This window comes from Neofelis nebulosa, chromosome 5 (genome assembly GCF_028018385.1).
Source record: "Neofelis nebulosa isolate mNeoNeb1 chromosome 5, mNeoNeb1.pri, whole genome shotgun sequence".
In the NCBI taxonomy this organism is placed as follows: Eukaryota; Metazoa; Chordata; class Mammalia; order Carnivora; family Felidae; genus Neofelis; species Neofelis nebulosa.
In genome coordinates this window covers 88,171,280-88,192,336 of record NC_080786.1, presented here as the reverse complement: position 1 = coordinate 88,192,336, position 21,057 = coordinate 88,171,280, and the positions used below count along the sequence as shown (strand labels likewise).

Below are 21,057 nucleotides of genomic sequence, written 5' to 3'. Positions count from 1 at the left end.
CATAGACTGTGAGATCATGACCTGAGTCAAAGTTGGACACCCAACCGACTGAGCCATTCAGGCACCCCAAATGTTTATTTATTGAGAGAGAAAGAGAGAGCGTTGAGTGGAGAGGGGCAGGGAGAGAGGGAGACACAGAATCTGAAGCAGGCTCCAGGCTCTGAGCTGTCAGCACAGAGCCTGACAAGGGGCTCGAACTCACAAACCATGAGATCGTGACCTGAGCCAAAGTCAGATACTTAACTGACTGAGCACCCAGGCACCCAATAATCATATTTTCAAATGCACATGTATAATAAATTGGCTTTCTTGTATACACATTTAAATTTTTTATCTTCATCCTGATAAGTAATATGTTTAATGTGAAAAATCAGATTATAAAAATATATAATTCTTCAAAGAAAAGCCCCAAACAATCCAATTCATAAAGAAAACCATTAATATTTTAGTATGTTTCCAGATTCTTTAGTTCTTTAATTTTTTATTATATATGTACATACACTTTGTTTTTAATGTTTTTCTTTCAGTTTTACTGTGTTAAATTGACTATAATTCTTAAATAAAATAGGTTAACTACACATACTGACTTACAACATTTTTTTCCATTTAAGAGCGTAAATATCTTTCCAAGTCTACAGAGATCTACTTCATTCTTTAACAGTTGCATAGTACTCCATTACAGAATTATACCATAATTTAATACCAATATAGGCATATTTATAATTTTGTAAGGAATATCTTTGAATATACATTGCACAGTTATAAGTATTTTTATGGAATATGTTTCCGAATTGGGTTGAAGCATATCATACATATTTTTTATTTTAAGAGCTAATGTCAAATTGCCCTGCAAAAATACTAAGGTATATACCTCCTAGATGATATTTTGGAAGACATGGGCACCTGGGTGGCTCAGTCAGTTAAGCATCTGACTCTTGGTTTCAGCTCAGGTCATGATCTCATGGTTCATGGGCTGGAGCCCCTCATGGGGCTCTGTGCTGACAGTGTGGAGCCTGCTTGGCATTCTTTCTCTCTCCCTCTCTTTCTGCCCCTCCCCTGCTTGCACTCTGTCTCTCAAAATAAATAAACTTAAAAAAAAAAAAAGATATTTTGGAAGACAAAGTTCTAAGCTGAAATGATTCAGCAGTCCCAGAGATAAGATAAATGGAAAAAAGAAAAAAAAATTAAAGAAGATATTATCAAATTAATACGAAAACCAATGAAAGAATAAAATCAGCTAACTAAAATACTTTTGGTAATGAAGAATAAAGCTTTCAAACTTAAGTCTATAAAAATTTCTTGGTGACACAGATTGAAAATCTCCATTTCTCAGTTCATCCTAAAGAGTAAAAACATTGCTAGGAGTAGGTTTGATTACCTGGAGGTGTTCCTCAGGCACTATAACTGGGCCGCATTTTGTATGCTCTGCAAATTCCCCAGTACAGTATCTATGGGGATCATTTTCCTTCTGGTGTTGGTTTGTTGCACGTTGTCTTTAGTTCATTTGTACATCAAAATTTAATTACAAAAAAAAAAAAGAAGAAGAAGAAGAAGTTCACAGCAGTTAAAAACATTGTAAAAAGCCTAGCTGCAAGATTAGTTTATTAATAAGGATTACTATTTTAGTTAGAAAAATGGACTAAGAAAGAATTTGGGTTCCATGGGAAATCCTCCTAGCCTGGGTTTTCAGACCCCCAAATACTTCATAAGCTAATACTATAGACACATGAGGGAAGAAAGAGATATGGCAAACAGGGGACAACTACACCTTAGGATAAGATCCAGCAGATCATAAAAGAAAATCAAGAAAAGAGGGGTGCCTGGCTGGCTTAGTCGGTGGAGCATGCAACTCGATCTCAAGGTTTTGAGTTCAAGCCCTATGTTGCAAGATTTCTTAAAAATAAAAAAATCTTGGGGCCCCTAGGTGGCTCAGTTGGTTATGTGTCTGACCCTGGATTTCAGCTTAGGTCATGATCTCATGGTTTGTGGGTCTGAGCCCTTCATCTGGCTCCACACTGACAGCACGGAGTCTGCTTGGGATTCTCCCTCTCCCTATCTCTCTGGCCTTCCCTTGCTCATTCTCTCTCTCTCTCTCAAAATAAAAAAAAATCAGGGAAAGAATGATTACCTAACAGGTGCTTTATTATTCCTTTTAAATACCTTGCAGTTTGGTCTCTAAGGACAAACATAATAAAATATTCTAGTATGAGTTTCATAATTTGCCATACTGGTAGAATGGGGAGGTCAGAGTACTAAGCAACTGAAGAAAATGACATGTACTTAATGTGACATACCTGCTAAGTAAGATAGTGCCCGCAGGTCTACGAACCTGAAAAGTCTTCTCCAAATAAGAAATAGCTTGCGGAAAAAGTTTGTTCTAAATAAAAGTTGGGAAAAAAAGTCAGAGTTATAGTTAAAGGACAAATTATATTTAAAACAAGTATAGGATAGGATATTAACGACTGAGGGGAAAAAAGAGAAAAACCTTACAATTCTGGAATACTGATTTAGTCAAAGGTTGCGTAGTAAGGGGCAGGGGAGAGAATGAGTCTAGGAGCAAAGGAATTTCCTTATTTTCTAGTTGAGTTTGGGGAGAGAACACTAAGTGAAAAATTCCTTCCCTATCTCTACTTAAGTAGAATTAGAAAATATAAATCTCAATTATTAATCTAAATTACTTCAAATCTGAGACTGATTAGGTGATTCTAACAGTAAGGAATTTATGTTAGGAAAATCTTATGTTTAGAAGATCAATTTCAATCTCACCAATTTCTGTGGCCCATAAGGAATCGGCTTAATGTGTATGTGTGACTCTGTAACAGTTAAGAAACTGTGGAGGTTAGCACCTCTAAAGACAACTTTAGCATATCATATAATCAGATAAACCCATCTTCAGGAGAATGAGTATTTCTACCAAGAAAATGGTGTTCTCAATGTATTTCAAAAAAATTTTTTTTCAACCTAGGTTCAGCATGTTCTCCTCCCAAAACATAAGAGAACAAGTAAGAAAACAAGAAGACTGATTTATTATCAAATTATAAAATAAGAAGACTAGTTCAGCATCAAATAAGGACAAAACTTTGATGAGGGGTGCCTGGGTGGCTTAGTTGGTTAAGCATCTGACTTCCGCTCAGGTCATGAGCTCACAGTTTGTGAGTTCAAGCCCCACGCTGGGCTCTGTGCTGACAGCTCAGAGCCTGGAGTCTGCTTCAGTTTCTATGCCTCCCTCTCTCTCTCCCCATCCCCTGCTCATGATTTGTCTTTTTCTCTCAAAAATAAATAAAACATTAAAAAAATGAAAAAAGTTTTGATGAGTGCATCATAAAGATGCCTTTGAAGAAATGATAAATACATTCATTACCAACACTTTTTATTCATTCACAAAACAGAAATGTATAAATTTATTTTTTTAAGTACAATTTATATACAATAAAATGCACCCATTTTAAGTATCAAATTCAAGTCATGAGTATTTATTACATACCTTTACAAGGTATCTTTTCTCAGGGAGCAACCTGAAAATGAAGACATGAAACATTAAGAATTGCCATGCTGGAGCACAGCACTGTCTCATTTGTTTAGAATATACCTGGCAGGGGCCCCAAGGAATGCTTTGTGGAAGGATCTAGTATCAGTCCCCCAAAATCTCAATTTACCTCAATAAGCATTTGAATTAACTCTGTACCAAAGCAAAACACTAGGCATGATCATGTTATCTCATTCATTTGGAAAATTAAGGATAAGGAAAGACATCAAATACTCCTCATAGATCTTCATACACCATTACAGATTCATAACTTATGTGTTTTCTGGACCTCTCTTATGCTAAATGAAAAATTACACCATCATTCCTGTGGCTAATAATTTTGTAAATGTTCTTATGGCATGTATCAGTTCTTCCTTTTATTTTTCCTCCAAGTACTCCTGAGGAGTTGCCTTCTTTTATTTATTTATTTTTTTTTTTTTTACTTTATTAATTTTTTAATTTACATCCAAGTTAGTTAGCATATAGTGCAACAATGATTTCAGGACTAGACTCCTTAATGTCCCTTACCCATTTAGCCCATCCCCCCTCCCACAACCCCTCCAGCAACCCTCTGTTTGCTCTCTATATTTAAGAGTCCCCTGTTTTTGGGGCGCCTGGGTGGCGCAGTCGGTTAAGCGTCCGACTTCAGCCAGGTCACGATCTCGCGGTCCGTGAGTTCGAGCCCCGCGTCAGGCTCTGGGCTGATGGCTCAGAGCCTGGAGCCTGTTTCCGATTCTGTGTCTCCCTCTCTCTCTGCCCCTCCCCCGTTCATGCTCTGTCTCTCTCTGTCCCAAAAATAAATAAAAAACGTTGGAAAAAAAACAAAAAAAAAGAGTCCCCTGTTTTTATATTATTTTTGCTTCCCTTCCCTTATGTTCATCTGTTTTGCATCTTACAGTCCTCATATGAATGAAGTCACATGATACTTGTCTTTCTCTGACTAATTTCGCTTAGCATAATACCCTCTAGTTCCAACCATGTAGTTGTAAATGGCAAGATTTCATTCTGCTTGATTGCTGAGTTATACTCCATTGTATATATATACCACATCTTCTTTATCTGTTCATCTGTTGATGGACACTTGGGCTCTTCTCATACTTTGGCTATTGTTGATAGTGCTGCTATAAACATTGGGGTGCATGTGCCCCTTTGAAACAGCACACCTGTATCCCTTGGATAAATACCTAGTGCAATTGCTGGGTCATAGCATAGTTCAGTTTTTAATTTTTTGAGGAAGAGGAGTCTTCTAGGTGTGTACTGACCACATCCGAGTAGATCCACATCTGTTCTGTTTAAATTATTCATAACATACAGATTTTAATCATATCCCATGGCCTTTATCTTTTCAGACTAAAAAGTATTTTTAGCTTAATTCCATCTTGAAGGTGCATTAGCACATAGCTCCATCTATGGATCTTCTGGATGAAAATATCTTTAATAGTTTGATTCTTAGTTTTAAAAAGACAAAATAATGGCGTACTTACTCATCAATACTTTTATCATAGACAGTCTTGATTCTTAAATGTTCATCAACATCTCTTTTTACAACATGATTTGCCTTAAGATGAACCTTATTTATGACCTGAAAAAAGAACATATGTGAAAAATTTTTAAAAAGGTATTGTATAGATTAGCCAATTCTCACTTAAAATTAATGAACTAAATTTCAAGTGTAATACCCAGAAAAATAAAAGAATAAACAAAGAGATATTTCATGTTCATGGATAGGAAGAATCAATAATGTCAGGATGTCAGTTCTTCCCAATTTGATCTATATAGATTCAATGCAATCCAAATCAGAATCTAAGCAAGTTATATTGTGGAAATCAACAATCTGATTCTAAAGTTTATAAGGAGAAGCATAAGACTCAAAATAACACAATGTTGAAGGAAAAGAACAAAGTTGGAAGACTAATATAATCTGACTTGAAGATTTACTATAAAGCTACAGTAATCAGACTTGTGGTACTGACAATAGAGAAGACAAATATTTACTGTAGCATTATTTAATACAGCCAAGATATGGTGCAGTGGCACAGGAGCAGGCCAAGATCGGTTGGCGGGCCACAGAGGGAGCATAGTGTTCTTGGCACTGTGCTTGGTGTTATTGTTCCTGGCCAGGGACTTAGCAGTCTCTCTGGACTCTTCTGAATTCTGAGTCTGGCCAACCTTCAGAATTCAGAACACCAAACTGCAACCAGTATAAATTACCAGGATGTCCCAGAGACTTTAGCCCTATGTATGGAAGCAATATGCCCACTCATCCCAAAGAATGTAGTCTGTGCATGAAAATCAGGGAAGATGGTCATGATACTAAAATAATCCAGAGTGAGCTATGTTGATGGAGCAGTTTATAGAAGAGAACTTGGAGAAACCATCTTCAACAGTATGCTAGATGAATTCCATCTCCCCTTTTTCTCTTTCCTATGTTCCTTTGTATGGGATTTATTAGCCTGCATTTTCTGAGAGGAGGTGTGGAAGATAGCTATGTGCAGTGACAGATAATTAAAGCAAACACAAAAAATCCTTGTTTCTTGCCTTTGCCCCCTGAATTAAACTTACTGCCCAGGTGAGTTGTGCATTGCTTTATTTAGTTGGGATAAAATCAGCATTGTATTCAAGTAAAAAAAAAAAAAAAATACCCAAGATATGGAAGCGGCCCAAGTGTCCACCAACAGATGAACAGATAAATAAGATGTGGTATTACACAATGGAATATTACTCAGTCATAAAAAAAGAATTACATCTTGCCATTCATGACAACATGGAGAGACCTAGAGGGTATGATGCTAAGTGAAATAAGTCAGACAGAGAAAGACAACATGATTTTACTTATATGTGGAATCTAAAAAAAAATAAAAAAAAACATACTCATAAATACAGAGAACTGGTAGTTGCCAGAGGAGAGGGAGATGGGCAAAATAGGTGAAGGGGATAAAGAGATACTTCCAGTCATAAAATATACAAGTCACAGGGATGAAAAGCACAGCACAGGGAATATAGTCAATAATACTGTAATAACATTGTATAGTGACAGAGGGTAACTACATTTATTTTGGTGAGCATTTTGTAATGTATGTAATTGTCAAGTCACTATGTTGTACACCGAAAACTAGTATTATACATCAACTGTCTTTTAATTAAAATTTTTTTAAAAGGAAAAAAAAATAGGGTGCCTGGGTGACTCAGTTGGTTAAGCATCTGACTTCGGCTCAGGTCATGATCTCACAGTTTGTGAGTTCAGTGCTGACAGCTCAGAGCCTGGAGCCTGTTTCATATTCTGTGTTTCCCTCTCTCTCTGCCCCTCCCCTACTCACACTCTGTCTGTCTGTCTCTCTCTCTCAAAAATAAACATTAAAAAAAAATTTGTTTTTAAAAGGAAGAAAATAGACCAATAGATCGATGGAACAGAAAAGAGAGCCCACAAATAGGCCCACATAAATAGAGTCAATTGATATTTGACAAAGGAGCAAAGGTAATATAATGGAGCAAGTCAGTCTTTTCAACAAATGGTGCTAAACAACTAGACATCCACATTAAAAAAAAAAAAAAAAAAAAGAATAAGAATCTGTGGGACCTGGATGGCTCAGTTGTTAAGTGTCCAACTCTTGATTTTGGTTAGGGTCATGATCTCCTGTTTGGTGAGATCTAGCCCCGCATCAGGCTACATGCTGACAGCACAGGGTATGCTTGGGATTCTCACTCTCCCTCTGTCTCTGCTCCTCCCCTGCACATGCAATGCGCTTGCTCTTTCTCAAAAATAAAAATTTTTTTGAAACTAAAAAAAGACTTTATATTCTTCACAAAAAATTAATTCAAGATGAATTAGACACCTAAATGTAAAATGCAAAACTATAGGGGTGCCTGGCTTGCTCACTTGGTGGAGCATATGACTCTTGATCTCAGGGTTTTAAGTTCAAGTCCCATGTTGGGTACAGAAATTACTTAAAAATAAAATCTTTAAGGGGCACCTGGGTGGCTCAGTTGGTTGAGCGTCCAACTTCGGCTCAGGTCATGATCTCATGGTTCATGGGTTCTAGCCCCACATCAGGCTCTCTGTGCTGTCAGCTGGAGCCTGGAGCCTGCTTCAGATTCTGTGTCTCCCTCTCTCTTTGTCCCTCTCCTGCTCGTGTTCTCTCTCCCTCTCAAAAATAAACATTAACAACAATTAAAATAATAAAAAAATAAAATCTTTATTAAAAAATAAAATGCAAAACTATAAAACTCTTAGAAGATACCATAAGAGAAAACATAGACAAAACATAGTTTGGCAATGGCTTTTTAGATACATCACTAAAGGAATGATCCAAGAAAGAAATAATTGATGTATTCAACTTTATTAAAACTAAAAACTTACGCTCTATGAAAGATAACATAAAGAGAAGAAGACAAGCCACAGAAAATATTTGCAAAAGACACATTTGATAAACGACTATTACACAAAATATACAAAGAACTCAACATTAAGAACACGAACAGCTCGATTAAAAAATGGGCAAATGAGGGGTGTCTGGCCGGCTCAGTCAGTAGAGCAGAGCACGTGACTCTTGCCCTCAGGGTCATGAGTGTGAGCCCCACATTGGGCATAGAGATTACTTAAGAAAAATACACAAAAGATCTGGACACTTCAGAAAAGATATACAGATGGCAAACATTCATATGAAAAGATGCTCCATATTATGTCATCAGGGGAATGCAAATTAAAACAATAATGAAATACTACTACACATCTACTAGAATGACCACAGAACAACCTCAAATGCTGACAAGGATGTGGAGCAACAGGAACTCTCTCATTCATTGTTGGTGGGAATGCAAAATGGTACAGCCAATTTGGAAGACAGTTTGGCAGTTTCTTATAAAATGAAACACACTCTCACCATTACAACTGAACAACTGAGCTCTTTGGTATTTACTCAAATGAGTTAAAAACTGTGTACAAAATGTCTGTACACAGAAAACCTGTACACAGATTTTTTAAAATATTTATTTTTGGGAGAGCACAAGTGGGAAAGGGGCAGAGAGAGGGGAACAGAGGATCTGAAGCAGGCTCTGTGCTGACAGGCTGACAGCAGCAAGCCTGATGTGGGGCTTGAGCTCACAAACCACGAGATCATGATATGAGCCGAAGTCAGACGCTCAGCTGAGCCACTCAGGTGCCCCTGTACACAGATTTTTATAGCAGCTTTATTCATAACTGCTACAACTTAAAAGTAGCCAAAATGTCCCCCAGTATGCTAACAGATAAACTGTGGTACATCCAAATGATGGAATATTATTTAGAGCTAAAAAGATGAAATATTAAGCTATGAAAAGACATAGAAAAACCTTGAGTACATAATACTAAGTGAAAGAAGCCAATCTGAAAAAGTGACATACTGTATGATTCCAACTATATGACATTCTGGAAAAGGGAAAACTATGGACACAGTAAAAAGATCAGCATTTGCCAGGAGGTAAGGGTGGGAAAAGATATGAATAAAGCACAGAGGATTTTTAGTGCAGTATAAATACCCTGTATGATACTATAACAATGAGTACATTTCATTATACATTTATCCAAACCCATGGAATGTAACCCATCAAGAGTGAATCATAATGTGAACTATGAATTCTGAGTGATTATAATGTGCCAATACAGGTTCATCAATTATAACAAAAGTACCACTCTGGTTAGGGATGTCGATAATGGGGGAGACTATGCATGTGAGGGGGAACAGGGTATTTGGGAAATCTCTGTACCTTCTTATCAGTTCTGCAAAACTAAATCTGCTCTAAAAAGTAGTATTTAATTAAAAAAAAAAAAGGAGACCAGAGACAATGGAATAAAGAGTTAAGTGCTAAAGAAAGTCAATATCTAATGAGACTACCCTTCTAAAATGAAGAGGATATAAATATATTTCAGATTAATAAAAATTAAGAGAATTTACCATCAGCACTACATTCATTTCCTGCATCTAAAGGAAGTTCTTCATGGTCATGGAAATGACACTAGATGGTACCCTGGATCTTGTATTAGTTCAGGCTGCTATAATAGAATACCATAAACTGGATGGTATTATAAACATCAGAAATACATTTCTCAGTTTTGGAGACTAGTAAGTCCAAGATCAAAGTGTATAAAGATTGGGTATCTGGTGAGGGCCCCCTTGTTTCATAAGGCCATATTCTTTCTGTGTCCTTTGGCACAAGTGGCAAAGGAGCTCTCTGGGGTCTCTTTCATAAGAGTATTAATTCCATTCATTATGGCTCTGCTCCCATGACCTAATCACCTACCAAAGATCCCACCTCTGAATCATCACTTTGGGAGTTAGGATTTCAACATATAAATTTTGGAGGGGGCACAAACATTCTCTTTTGCTTGTCTGGGAACCTGAATGGTAATCAGTTACCTACAATGATATAAAATTTCCCTAAGTGATAAGGTAGGCTCATTATGCCTGAAGTATTAATAGAAATAATATAGTTTATGCTGAACAGCTGTTTATTCCTCAGAATCTGGAATTTTAGTGACTAAAATTGTGCCTACATAACCAATCTCATATAAAAACCCTGGACACCCAGGGTCAGATGAGCTTCACATTTTGTGCTTGTTACAAGTTACAGCTAAAGGAATTAAGTATGTCCTATATGACTCCTCTAGGAGAGAACTCTTATAAGCTTGTGCCTGGTTTCCTCCAGTCTTTGCTTCATGAGCCTTTTTGCTGATTATGCTTTGTATCCTTCCACTGTAATAAATCTTAGCTGTGAGTACAACTATATACTGAGTCCTGTGAGTCCTCTGGCAAATCACTAAACCTTGAGGTGGTCTTAGAGACTCTCAACACAATTGTACACACATTTCTTTTCATTTCTTTCAAGACATTAACTCCTTAAAGCTAAAATTATAAAACTGTAATTGTGATATTTATAATATATGCAGAGGTAATATATATTACAACAATAGCAAAACAGTGGAATCTAACACAGAAAACAAATGAATAAACCATGAGCGGAATCAGACATAGAAATATAGAAAACAAACTGACGGTTGCCACAGGGAAAGTGGGTGAAGGGATTGGTAAAATGGGTGAAAGAAGATACAGGTTTCCAGTTATAGAATCTATAAGTCACAGGAATAAAAGGTACAACATAGGAAATATAGTCAGTGGTATTCTAGTAACGCTGTATGGGGACAGATGGTAGCTATGCTTGTGGTGAGCTCAGTATAAGGTATAAGCTTGTTGAATCACACCTGAAACTAATATAACATTGTGTCAACTATCTATATTTAAATTAAAAGGGGCCACTTGGCTGACTCAGTAGAGCATGCGATTCTTTTTTTGTTTTGTTTTTAATTTATTTTTTAATTTAAATCCAAGTTAGTTAACATACAGTGTAATAATGATTTCAGGGAGCATGTGATTCTTTAAAAAAATTTTTTTTTACTGTTTATTTTTGACAGAGAAAGAGAGAGCGCAAGCGAACGCGCACATGAGTTGGGGAGGGGCAGGGAGAGAGGGAGACCCAGAATCCAAAGCAGGCTCCAGGCTCTGAGCTGTCAGCACAGAGCCCGAAGAGGGGCCCGAACTCACTAACTGTGAGATCATGACCTGAGCTGAAGTTGGATGCTCAACCGACTGAGCCACCCAGGCACCCCAAGGAGGATGTGATTCTTGATCACAGGGTTGTGAGTTCAAGCCCCATGGTGGGTATAGGGATTACTTAAAAATAAAAATCTTAAAAAAAAAAAAAATAGCAAAATGACCAGGGTGTAAAGGAAACTATAGTGTTAAAAAGTTCCTATATTTAACATGAATATTATCATAAATACAAGATACCTATTGTAATCATTTAGCACAAATACTCAAAAATATATCACATTTTATTGTAGGTTAATTACACCTCAATTTAAAAAGTAAAGCAAAGTGGAGCACCGGGGTGGCTCAGTTGGTTGAGCATCTGACTCCTGAATTTGTCTCAGGTTATGATCTCATGGGTTCATGGGATTGAGCCCTGTCTCAGCTCTGCACTGATAGCATGGATCCTGCTTAGGATTCTCTCACTCTTGCATGCACTCTCTTTCTCTCTCCTCTCCCACTCACATGCACTCTGTCTCTCTCTCTCAAAATAAATAAACATTAAAAAAGAAAAAGAAAAACAAAGAGATATAGCTAAAAAGTCAACAGATCAAAATAGAAAACTAATGGAAAAACAGAGGAAACAAAAAAGTGAAACAAAAAGAAAACAAACAGCTAAACTGCAGACCCAAATCCAACCATGTCAATAATCACATTAAATGTAAATAGACTGAACATTCCTATTAAAAAGCAGAGATTGTCAGACTAAGTAAAAGAGCAAGATCCAACTATTTGCTATTTGTAAGAAACCCATATTAACTATAAAAACATAAAAGAGTTGAAAGTATAAGAATGGGAAAAAGGCATATTATGTAAACATTAACAAAAACAAAGCCAGAGTGACTATATTAGTATTAGACAAAGTATATTTCAAAACAAGGAATATTAGCAGGGATGAAGAAAAGGATAATACTTAGTGCTAAATGGGTCAATTCAACAAGAAAATATAACAATCTAAAATGTGTAAACACCTGGAGCATCAGATGGCTCAGTTGGTTAAGCGTCTGACTCTTGGTTTTGGCTCTGGTCATGATCTCATGTCTTCATGGGTTTGAGGCCCACACTGGGCTCTGTGTTGGCAGTGCAGAGCCTTCTTGGGATTCTCTCTCTCTCTCTGCCCCTGCCCCTGCCCCACTTGTACTCTCCCTGTCTCTCTCAGGATAAATAAACTTTAAAAAATAAAATAAAATGAAAAGTGTAAACACCTAACATCACAGCTTCATACTACATGAAGCAAAAACTGAAAGATGAAAGACCGACAAATCCACAATTATAGCTGGAGACTTAAACACTCTTATCTCAGTAATCAATACAGACCAGAAGATAAAATCAGTAAGGATACAGAAGATCTGCATAGCACAAAAACTAACTTGACTGAACTGACATTTATGGAACCCTTGTCCCCACAATAGTGGAATGTGCATTCTTCTCAAGTGTATATGCAACATTCTCCTAAACAGATCACATTTTTGGCTATAAAAAAAACCTTAAGAAATATAAAAAACCTGAGGCATCTGGGTGGCTCAGTTGGTTAAGCATCCAACTTGGCTCAGGTCATGATCTCACAGTTTATGAGTTCGAGACCCACATGGGGCTCTCTGCTGGAGCCTGCTTCGGATCCTCTGTCTCCCTCTCTCTGCCCCTCCCCTGCTCTCACTTGAGCTCTCAAAAATAAACAAACACCTCTTAAAAATATATTTAAAAACCCGAATCATACAAAGTATGTTCTCTACCCATAACAAAATTAAACTAGAATGCAATGACAGAAAGAAAACTGGGAAACCCCCTAATGTTTGAAGATAAAACAACAAACTAAACCCTTGAGTTGAAGAGGAAGTCACAAAAGAGTTAGGAAATATTTTTATAAAGACTTTACTTTTAAGTAATCTCTACACTGATCAGGGGGGCTTGAACTCAACAACCACAAGATCAAGAGTCGCATGTTCTATGGGCTAGGCCAGCCAAGTGCCCCTAGAAAATATTTTTAGATGAACGAAAAGAAAATTATAGCAAATTAATATTTGTGGGATACAGCTAAAGCAGTGTTTAGAGGAAAATTTGTACCTTTAAACACTTACATTAGGGAAAAAACCCCTCAAATTAATGGTCTAAGCTTCCTAAAAAACTAGAAAAAGAACAAATTACTCTCAAAGAGAGCAGAATAAAGAGCAGAAATCAATTAAATGGAAAACAGAAAAAGAAATCAATAAAACCAAGAGCTGTCTTTGAGAAGTCTTCTGAGAAGACTATTACAAGTGATAAACCTCTAAACCGATCAAAAGAAAGAGAACACCAATTACCTATATCAAGAATGAAACAGGAGACATTGCTACAGACTTTACAGACTGTGTTACTGTGACTTACAATAAGAAGTATGTATTTGGTTTGTGTCCCACTTCTGGCACAGAACTCCTAAACTTGGAATTTCCTAAGTGATGAGAGTGATAAAGCTGTCTTGTTATGTTAATGAGATTGCTTTGGGAAAGCACCTAAGGATAGGGACCAGTTGCCAGTAGGGCCAACCATGGGATTAGAGGTCTCCATCTCCTCCTCGAGCTACAGATTGAGTTGAATCACTAATGGTTAATGATTTATTAATTTTTAAAAATATTTATTTGTTGAGAGAGAGCAAGCGAGCACAAGAGTGGGAGTGGGAGAGGGGTAGGGAGAGGGGGAGAGAAAGAATCACAAGCAGCCTCCCCATTGTCAGTACAAAGCCCAACGTGAGGCTCTATCTTACCTGAGCTGAAATCAAGAGTAGAGTGCTTACCAATTGAGACACCCAGCCCCACCCCCCCCCCAATGGCTGACCATTTAATCTACCAATGTCTCTGTAATCAAGCCTCTATAATACCCAAAAGGATGGGGTTTGTAGAGTTTCCTGTTGGTGAACATTGTTAACCTTAAAAATAAAATTGCTGGTTATTTTACCAGCAAAAACTGGTTTATTTGGGAATAGCAGAGAATTGCAATCAGGGACAAGCAAGCTACAACAAAACCATAGGCAAGTCTGAAGAACAAAGGAGAGGAATACTCTTTTATAGAGAAAAAAGGGAAACTGGGGGGCTGTTATAAGCAAAATGTCCACTGGAATAAACTGGGATTTTGAAGTATACATTGGTTGAGTTGTGACAGTCTCTCATTGGCTGGGCTATTGCCAGGGAAAGAAGAAAACATTTTTCCTCTCGCTGAGATAGTGAAGCAATATCCATATGCAAGGTCCACCACTTCCTGTTGGGTCTGCAATTGACAATGAGTGGTAGGACATGATGGCTCCCTCTAAATGAGGTTTACTTTTATTAATTTTTACACCATGTAGAGATTCCTGGAGACTGGAATGCTCTGATAGTGTAGAAACTTTCTCCATACCTTACCCTAAGCATCTCTTCCATCTAGTTGTTCTTGAGTTACACTTTTTATAATAAACTAGTAATCTAGTAGTAAATTTTTTCTCTGAGTTTTGTGAGCTGCTCTAGCAAATTAATCAACCCCAAGGAGAGGGTTGTTGGAAGCTCCAAACTATAGTCATTTGGTCAGAAGCTCAGGTGACAACCTGGACTTACGACTGGTGTCTGAAATGGTGGTTTGGGGGGCCAGTCTTGCTTCGTAGTGCGTGGAAAAACCCCCACACACTGGAATTCATACCCAAATCTTTTACAGACATTTAAAATATCAAAAGAAAATATTTTTAAAAACCTTACATCCATAAATTTGACAATTTCAATGGAATGAAATTCTTTGAAAGATGTAACTTAATCAAAACACAATCAAGGAGAAATAACCTGAATAAACCATCATCTATTACAGAAAATAAGTTCATAATTTCCAACTCTCCAATAAAGAAAATTCCAGGGGTGCCTGGGCGGCTCAGTTAGGTGTCTGACTTGATTTTGGCTCAGGTCATGATCTCATGGTTCATGAGACCGAACCCCATGTCGGGCTCTGCGCTGACAGTGCAGAAGAACCTGCTTGGGATTCTCTCTCTTCCTCTCTGCCCTCCCCCACTCTCTCTCTCTCAAAATAAATAAATAAACAAGAAAGAAAGAAAGAAAGAAAGAAAGAAAGAAAGAAAGAAAGAAAGAAAGAAAGAAAGAAAGAAAGAAAGAAAGAAAGAAAGAAGGAAAGAAATTAATTAAGAAAGAGAAAGAAAGAAAGAAAGAAAGAAAGAAAGAAAGAAAGAAAGAAAGAAAGAAAGAAAAGAAAAGAAAAGAAAAGAAAAGAAAGAAAGAAAGAAAGAATTCCAGGCTGAGATGGCTTCATTAATGAATTCTATACATTTAAGGAAGAAAAAATACTGATTATATGCAAACTCTTCCTTAAAATAGAAGGGGAAGGAATATTTCCACTCATTCTATGAGACCAGCATTACCCTAATAGCAAACCCAACAAAGTTATTGCAGAAAAAACGACAAAAACTACAGAACAATATCCTTCATGAATATATATGCAAAATCATCAACAAATATTAACAAGGCAAATCCAGCAAAATGTAAAAAGGGAAATACATCATAACCAACTGGTGTTTTAATCTCAGGAGTGCAATTTTTTTTATCATCAAAAAAAATCAATGTAATTCACAATATCAATACAGTAAAGAAGAAAAGCTACATGATTATATTAATTGATACAAAAAAGACGTTTAATAAAATTTAACATCCATCCATGATAAAAACTAAGCATAGAAGATAATGTTCTCAACCTGCTAAAGCACATCTACAAAAAATCTATAATTTTTTTTTTTTTTTAAGTAAGGGCTCTTTTTTTTTTTTAAGGTTTAATTTTTTTAGTTACCTCTGCATCCAACATGGGACTCAAATTGACGATCAGGAGTTGCATGCTCTACCAACTGAGGCAGCCAGACACCCCAAGGATTAACTACAAATGGGGATAATGGCTTTTAAGGTGATTGAAAAGTTCTAAAACTGGATTTTGCTGATAGCTGCACAATTCTGTAAATGTATTAAAAATCATTGAATTGGTCATTTAAGTGGGTGAATTTTATGGTATATGAATTATATCTCAATAAAAACATCGTAAAAACTCTCTACAAAGAAAATGGCAGGCCCACCCAGGTGATCTCCATAATGAATTATACTGAACATTTAAGCAAGAAATTATTTCAATTTTATATAAACTCTTTTATTTATTATTATTATTGTTATTATTATTATTACTATTTTAAATAGGCTCCATGTCCAACGTGGGGCTCAAACTCACAGTCCTGAGACCAAGAGTTGCATGCTCCACTGACTCAGCCAGCGAGTGCCTCTATACAAACTCTTTTAGAAAATACAAGAAGATGGAACATTTCCCAACTCATTATGCAAGGCCAGTATAGTTCTGATATCAAAAACAAAAAAAAACTTCACTAAAAAAAAGAAATCATAAACCAACATTACTCATAAACATAGATGCAAAAATCTTTAACAATCTATTAGCAAACTGAATTCAGAGGTATATAAAAAGGATAATATATCATGACCAAGCAGGATCAATCACAAAAATGCAAATGCTATTATATACAATTTGCTATCGGAAATACATTGTATATAACTCCATTTGAGTATATTAAGTTCCAGAAGGGGCAAAACTAGTCTAATGTGAAAAAATAATGAAAAAATAAATAGTTGCCTGGGATGGATGGGAGAGACTGACTGGCACCAGATGGGAGGGAACTTTCTGGAGACATGGAAATGTTCTATATTGTGGGGCTGTAAGTTTTATGTGGATGTACATGATTGCATTTATTGCATTTCCAATATATGTAAATTTTATCAGAACTCTTTTTGGGGCACCTGGCTGGCACAGTAGGTAGAGCATGGGACTCTTGATTTGGGGTTGTGAGTTTGAGCCCCACATTGGGCATAGAGATTACTTAAAAATGAACAAACAAAAAAACAGGGGCAGCTGGGTGGCTCAGTTAGTTGAGTGTCCAACATGTCATGATCCTGGGGTCGTGGGAACGAGCCCTATGTGGGTCTCTGCGCTGAGTGTGGAAGTTGCTTAGGATTCTCTGTCTCCCTCTCCCTCTGCCCCTCTTCCCCACTCACACTCCTGCTCTAAAATAAAAAATAAAACAATAACAAACTTAAAAAAATTTTGGTTTTTATTTAGTTTTGAGAGAGAGAGAGAGAAGAGAGTAGAGGAAGCGCAGAAGGAAAGGGAGACACAGAATCTGAAGCAGGCTGCAGGCTCTGACCTGTCAGCAAAGAGCCCAACATGGGGTTCGAACCCATGAACCCCAAGATCATGACTTGAGCCAAAATCAGCAGCTCAACTGACTGAGCCACCCAGGCACTCCAACAACTTTTAAAAGTAACAATAACAAGCGAGAGGATGAGGAATGGGTGGAAGTATAGGAAATAAGAATGAGAGAATGATGGTAAGTGTTAAAGCTGGGTGATGGGTCAATGGGAGTTCATTACACTATTCCATTTTTTTGTTTTAATTTACATAATAATAATAATTTAAAAACTTAGAGGTTTTAGTTGAAAACAAGTTAAATGTGGGGTGCCTGGGTGGCTCAGTAGGTTAAGCATCTGACTTTAGCTCAGGTCATGATCTCATCGTCTATGGGTTTGAACCCAGCGTCAGGCTATATGCTGACAGCTCAGAGCCTGGAGCCTGCTTTGGATTCTGTGTCTCCTTCTCTCTCTGCCCCTCCTCTGCTCATGCTCTGTCTCTCTCTCTCTCAAAAGTAAACATTAAAACAAAAATTTAAAAAAAAAAGAAAAAGAAAAAGAAAAGTTAAATGTGTCAAAAAAAAAAATTTTTTTAATAGGCTCTACACCCAACATGGGGCTTGAACTCACAACCCAGAGAGCAATACTCACACGCTCTACTGACTGAGCCAGCCAGGTGCCCACCCCCCGCCTTTCTTTCCCCAAAATGTTTTGTACTTCCCACCACCATCAAAAAATGTTACATATGGGGCGCCTGGGTGGCGCAGTCGGTTAAGCGTCCGACTTCAGCCAGGTCACGGTCTCGCGGTCCGTGGGTTCGAGCCCCGCGTCAGGCTCTGGGCTGATGGCTCGGAGCCTGGAGCCTGTTTCCGATTCTGTGTCTCCCTCTCTCTCTGCCCCTCCCCCGTTCATGCTCTGTCTCTCTCTGTCCCAAAAAAAAAAAAAGTTACATAATTTCCCACAGCATTTAACAGAGGCATAGTCACTAGAATGAGTACAATGAATATACTTTATGTCTAAGTTAAAGCTAAGACAATGGGCAGGAGGACTTGCTATTACATACTCTAAGAACTAGGAAAATGTATTAAGGATGAGAAGTCTCAAAAAGAACTTAACAGCTTATTTTTAATATCTGAAGCACTATCACTATTGAGTTAGTTTAGTGAAGAGGCATAAATAGGAATAGTGGGTGGAAGTTTCAGGAAGAGTTTTCAGCTCTATAAAAAGAACTTTAATACTGGTGATCTCCAAAAGGCAAGGGACTCTCTCTGGAGATAACCTCCCTATCCACGGAAATGTTCAAATATAAACTGTAGTTTTGTACATTAGCAACAACCACTAGAAGAAACTATCTAGGTTCCCTCTAGTGGAGAGATTCTGCAGTTCTTTGAACGGCTTTCTCTTATTGTAATCTAAATTCAAAGAAAGAAGCACAGGACACTGTAGGATTTTTTTTTTTTTCAAGAATTCATCAGAAGTGGGGGAATTGGGGATATTTTTTTAAGGGTACAAACTGGCAACCAGTTAAATATATAAGTCCTGGAGATCTAATATAGTGATTATAGTCAACAATACTGTATTTATAAAGTTGCTAAGAATACTAAAAAGTAAGCAAAATTCAGCCAAAATGCAGTGTCATGATAAAAGCTGGACTACAGCTACAAGCCCCAAACTTAATATTTTGGCACATATGGTTATGAACAGTATGCACAAAACTTTTTGGTAATTACCACAAAAATGAGTAGTCTTAGATTTCTGGGCTGAACTGAAAATTTCTAGGTCAATCTTTCTTGAAGACAAATTATAAAATCAATCACAACATGCCGCTCAGACCCAAGTACTGTGTCTCCTTTCCTCAAAGAATGCTGATTACTGTGGTCTCAGTACTACGGAGAAATCAAGGACACAAACCTTATCCAAAGGAACCTTACAATTTAACTACAAAGACAAGATTACAAAGAAATGCCTGAGAAATAAACCTTCCCCACAATGCAGTACTTGGTTAAGAGCCAGAAGAGAGTACAGATACGATATACTATGAAATGGAAAGTGAATTCCGCTGAGTGGTTTCAGCTGACTGCCTTCAAGTTAGGGAAGTTAAACTAGGACTAAAAGAATGTAGAGAGGGAGAAAAATGGAGTGTGAAGGAGGCAGGCCCTTCCAGGGTAGGAGAACAGGATAAAGAAAGCAATGTGGTGAAGGAATTTGAAAATAAACCTGAATTTTGTCTTCAGAGAACTCCCCAAATGTCCCCAAATGCCTTTAACTCTATCAACTTCTTCCCAAACCTTTAGACCAGTAGTTCCCAAAGTGTGGTCTTTGGACAAGTATCATCATCAACCATCTGGGAACTTGAACTGCAAATTCTGGGTACCATCCCAGACCTAATGAGTCAGAAAGTGGGGGTGGGGCAGCAATCTGTGTTTTAACAAATCCTTCAGGTGATTCTGATGCATGCTCAAGCTGAAAACCATTGCTCTAGAACTACCTATATACAACTCTCCACACAGGAAAGCGATCACGTCCCTGGCGCCCAACTCAGCCACTTGGTGCAGGAAGGGAGTTAATAGTGTTAGAATAGGCAATTAGGCTCTAACAGGATGCCTGGAGGCCAGCAAAGACGAAGTTATGCCCAACTATGAGGAAGTAAGAGGCCTGTCCTGGCAGTACTCTAAAACAAAACCACAAGTGACCGCCATTTTGACAGTTTGAGTGACCTAAGCTCATTATACAGTTGTTATATCATTAGCATTGCGGTTTTGAAGGAATTGGGTCTCGGAAATCCCCGCCAGAGTTCCTTAGGCAAATAAGGCAAGAAAAAGGGCAGAACCCACATTCCTGAAGGAGACCTCCCTGATTACAAGAAACCTTCACTTCAAATAATGAATATTTCATCCCTTTGTTAAAAACTGTCAATAAAAGATAGAAATACAAAACCAGCGGGCTCAGCTATTCCTTGAGCGCACCCACTCTCCCATCTCGAGAGTGTAGTTTCACTTTAATAAACTTTCCTGTTTGTACTGCTCATCTACTATGTTGTGTCAGTCCTAGACTTTTTTCTCCTGGCCGACCAAGAGCCTCCAGCGACATCTTTTGGAGGGGCTAAGTCAAGGCCTCAGGGCCCAAGGTCCACCTGGCAACAATAGTAGGTCCAGCCCTCTAACAGTTCAGTCTCTGGCACAATTTATTTCGCTTTCTCCTCCAATACATCTTGTTTCAACAACTACCCGCTACATCTTCGCCTCCCGTGTTACTTTTCCCTCACAGCGCCCGCTCCCGCCCCTCCGTCGCCCTACCTCAGTCTCAGAGGGGACGTGGTGCCGGCAGGGAGGGGAACTGTCCAAGGAGACAGGAATAGATGTGGCGCTTGCCCAGAGGCCGCCCAACAAGAGCAGAACGCTTCGGACCCATAAAGAACTGCTCCAGCGCCACTGGCTAGGGCATGGGCCTGAACCAGAACCTGCTCCTCCACCCCACTCGGCCGCCATCTTCGGGCCGAGCGTCGTTACCATGGAGTACGTGACGTCTCGGCCCCAGCGCCAGTCCCGCACCCTGGGGCAAATGGTATAGTCGGCGGAAAAACGCTTTTTGATTGGCTAGCATCACCCAGCCAGTTCACCGCGGATGAGGAATTGCATCACGCCCGTCGAGTCTCAACGCGCGAAGCCGGCCAATTAAGTGCCGTTTAGAGGCCCACGTGAGATGGGCTGTGGAAGACCAGTGGGTGCTG

General features: G+C 38.1%; 1 protein-coding gene across 9 annotated transcripts in view; it reads right to left on the bottom strand.

The window, feature by feature from the left end:
• Positions 1–20,986, bottom strand: part of LMLN (leishmanolysin like peptidase) — a 139,415-nt gene extending 118,429 nt beyond the window's left edge. For 3 of the 9 annotated variants that reach the window (XM_058731053.1, XM_058731052.1, XM_058731054.1), the window contains exons 1-5: positions 20,624–20,979; positions 5,011–5,108; positions 3,485–3,515; positions 2,295–2,377; positions 1,379–1,493 (exon numbers count right to left, since the gene is read on the bottom strand). In XM_058731053.1, coding sequence (XP_058587036.1) covers positions 1,379–1,493; positions 2,295–2,377; positions 3,485–3,515; positions 5,011–5,108; positions 20,624–20,839 — 543 coding nt within the window. In that variant the 5' untranslated portion in view covers positions 20,840–20,979. Of the gene's footprint in view, positions 1–1,378; positions 1,494–2,294; positions 2,378–3,484; positions 3,516–5,010; positions 5,109–20,623 lie in introns of all 9 variants that reach the window. The other 6 variants (XM_058731055.1, XM_058731060.1, XM_058731058.1 and 3 more) reach the window with 5 other exon arrangements.
• Positions 20,987–21,057: the final 71 nt, after the last annotated feature.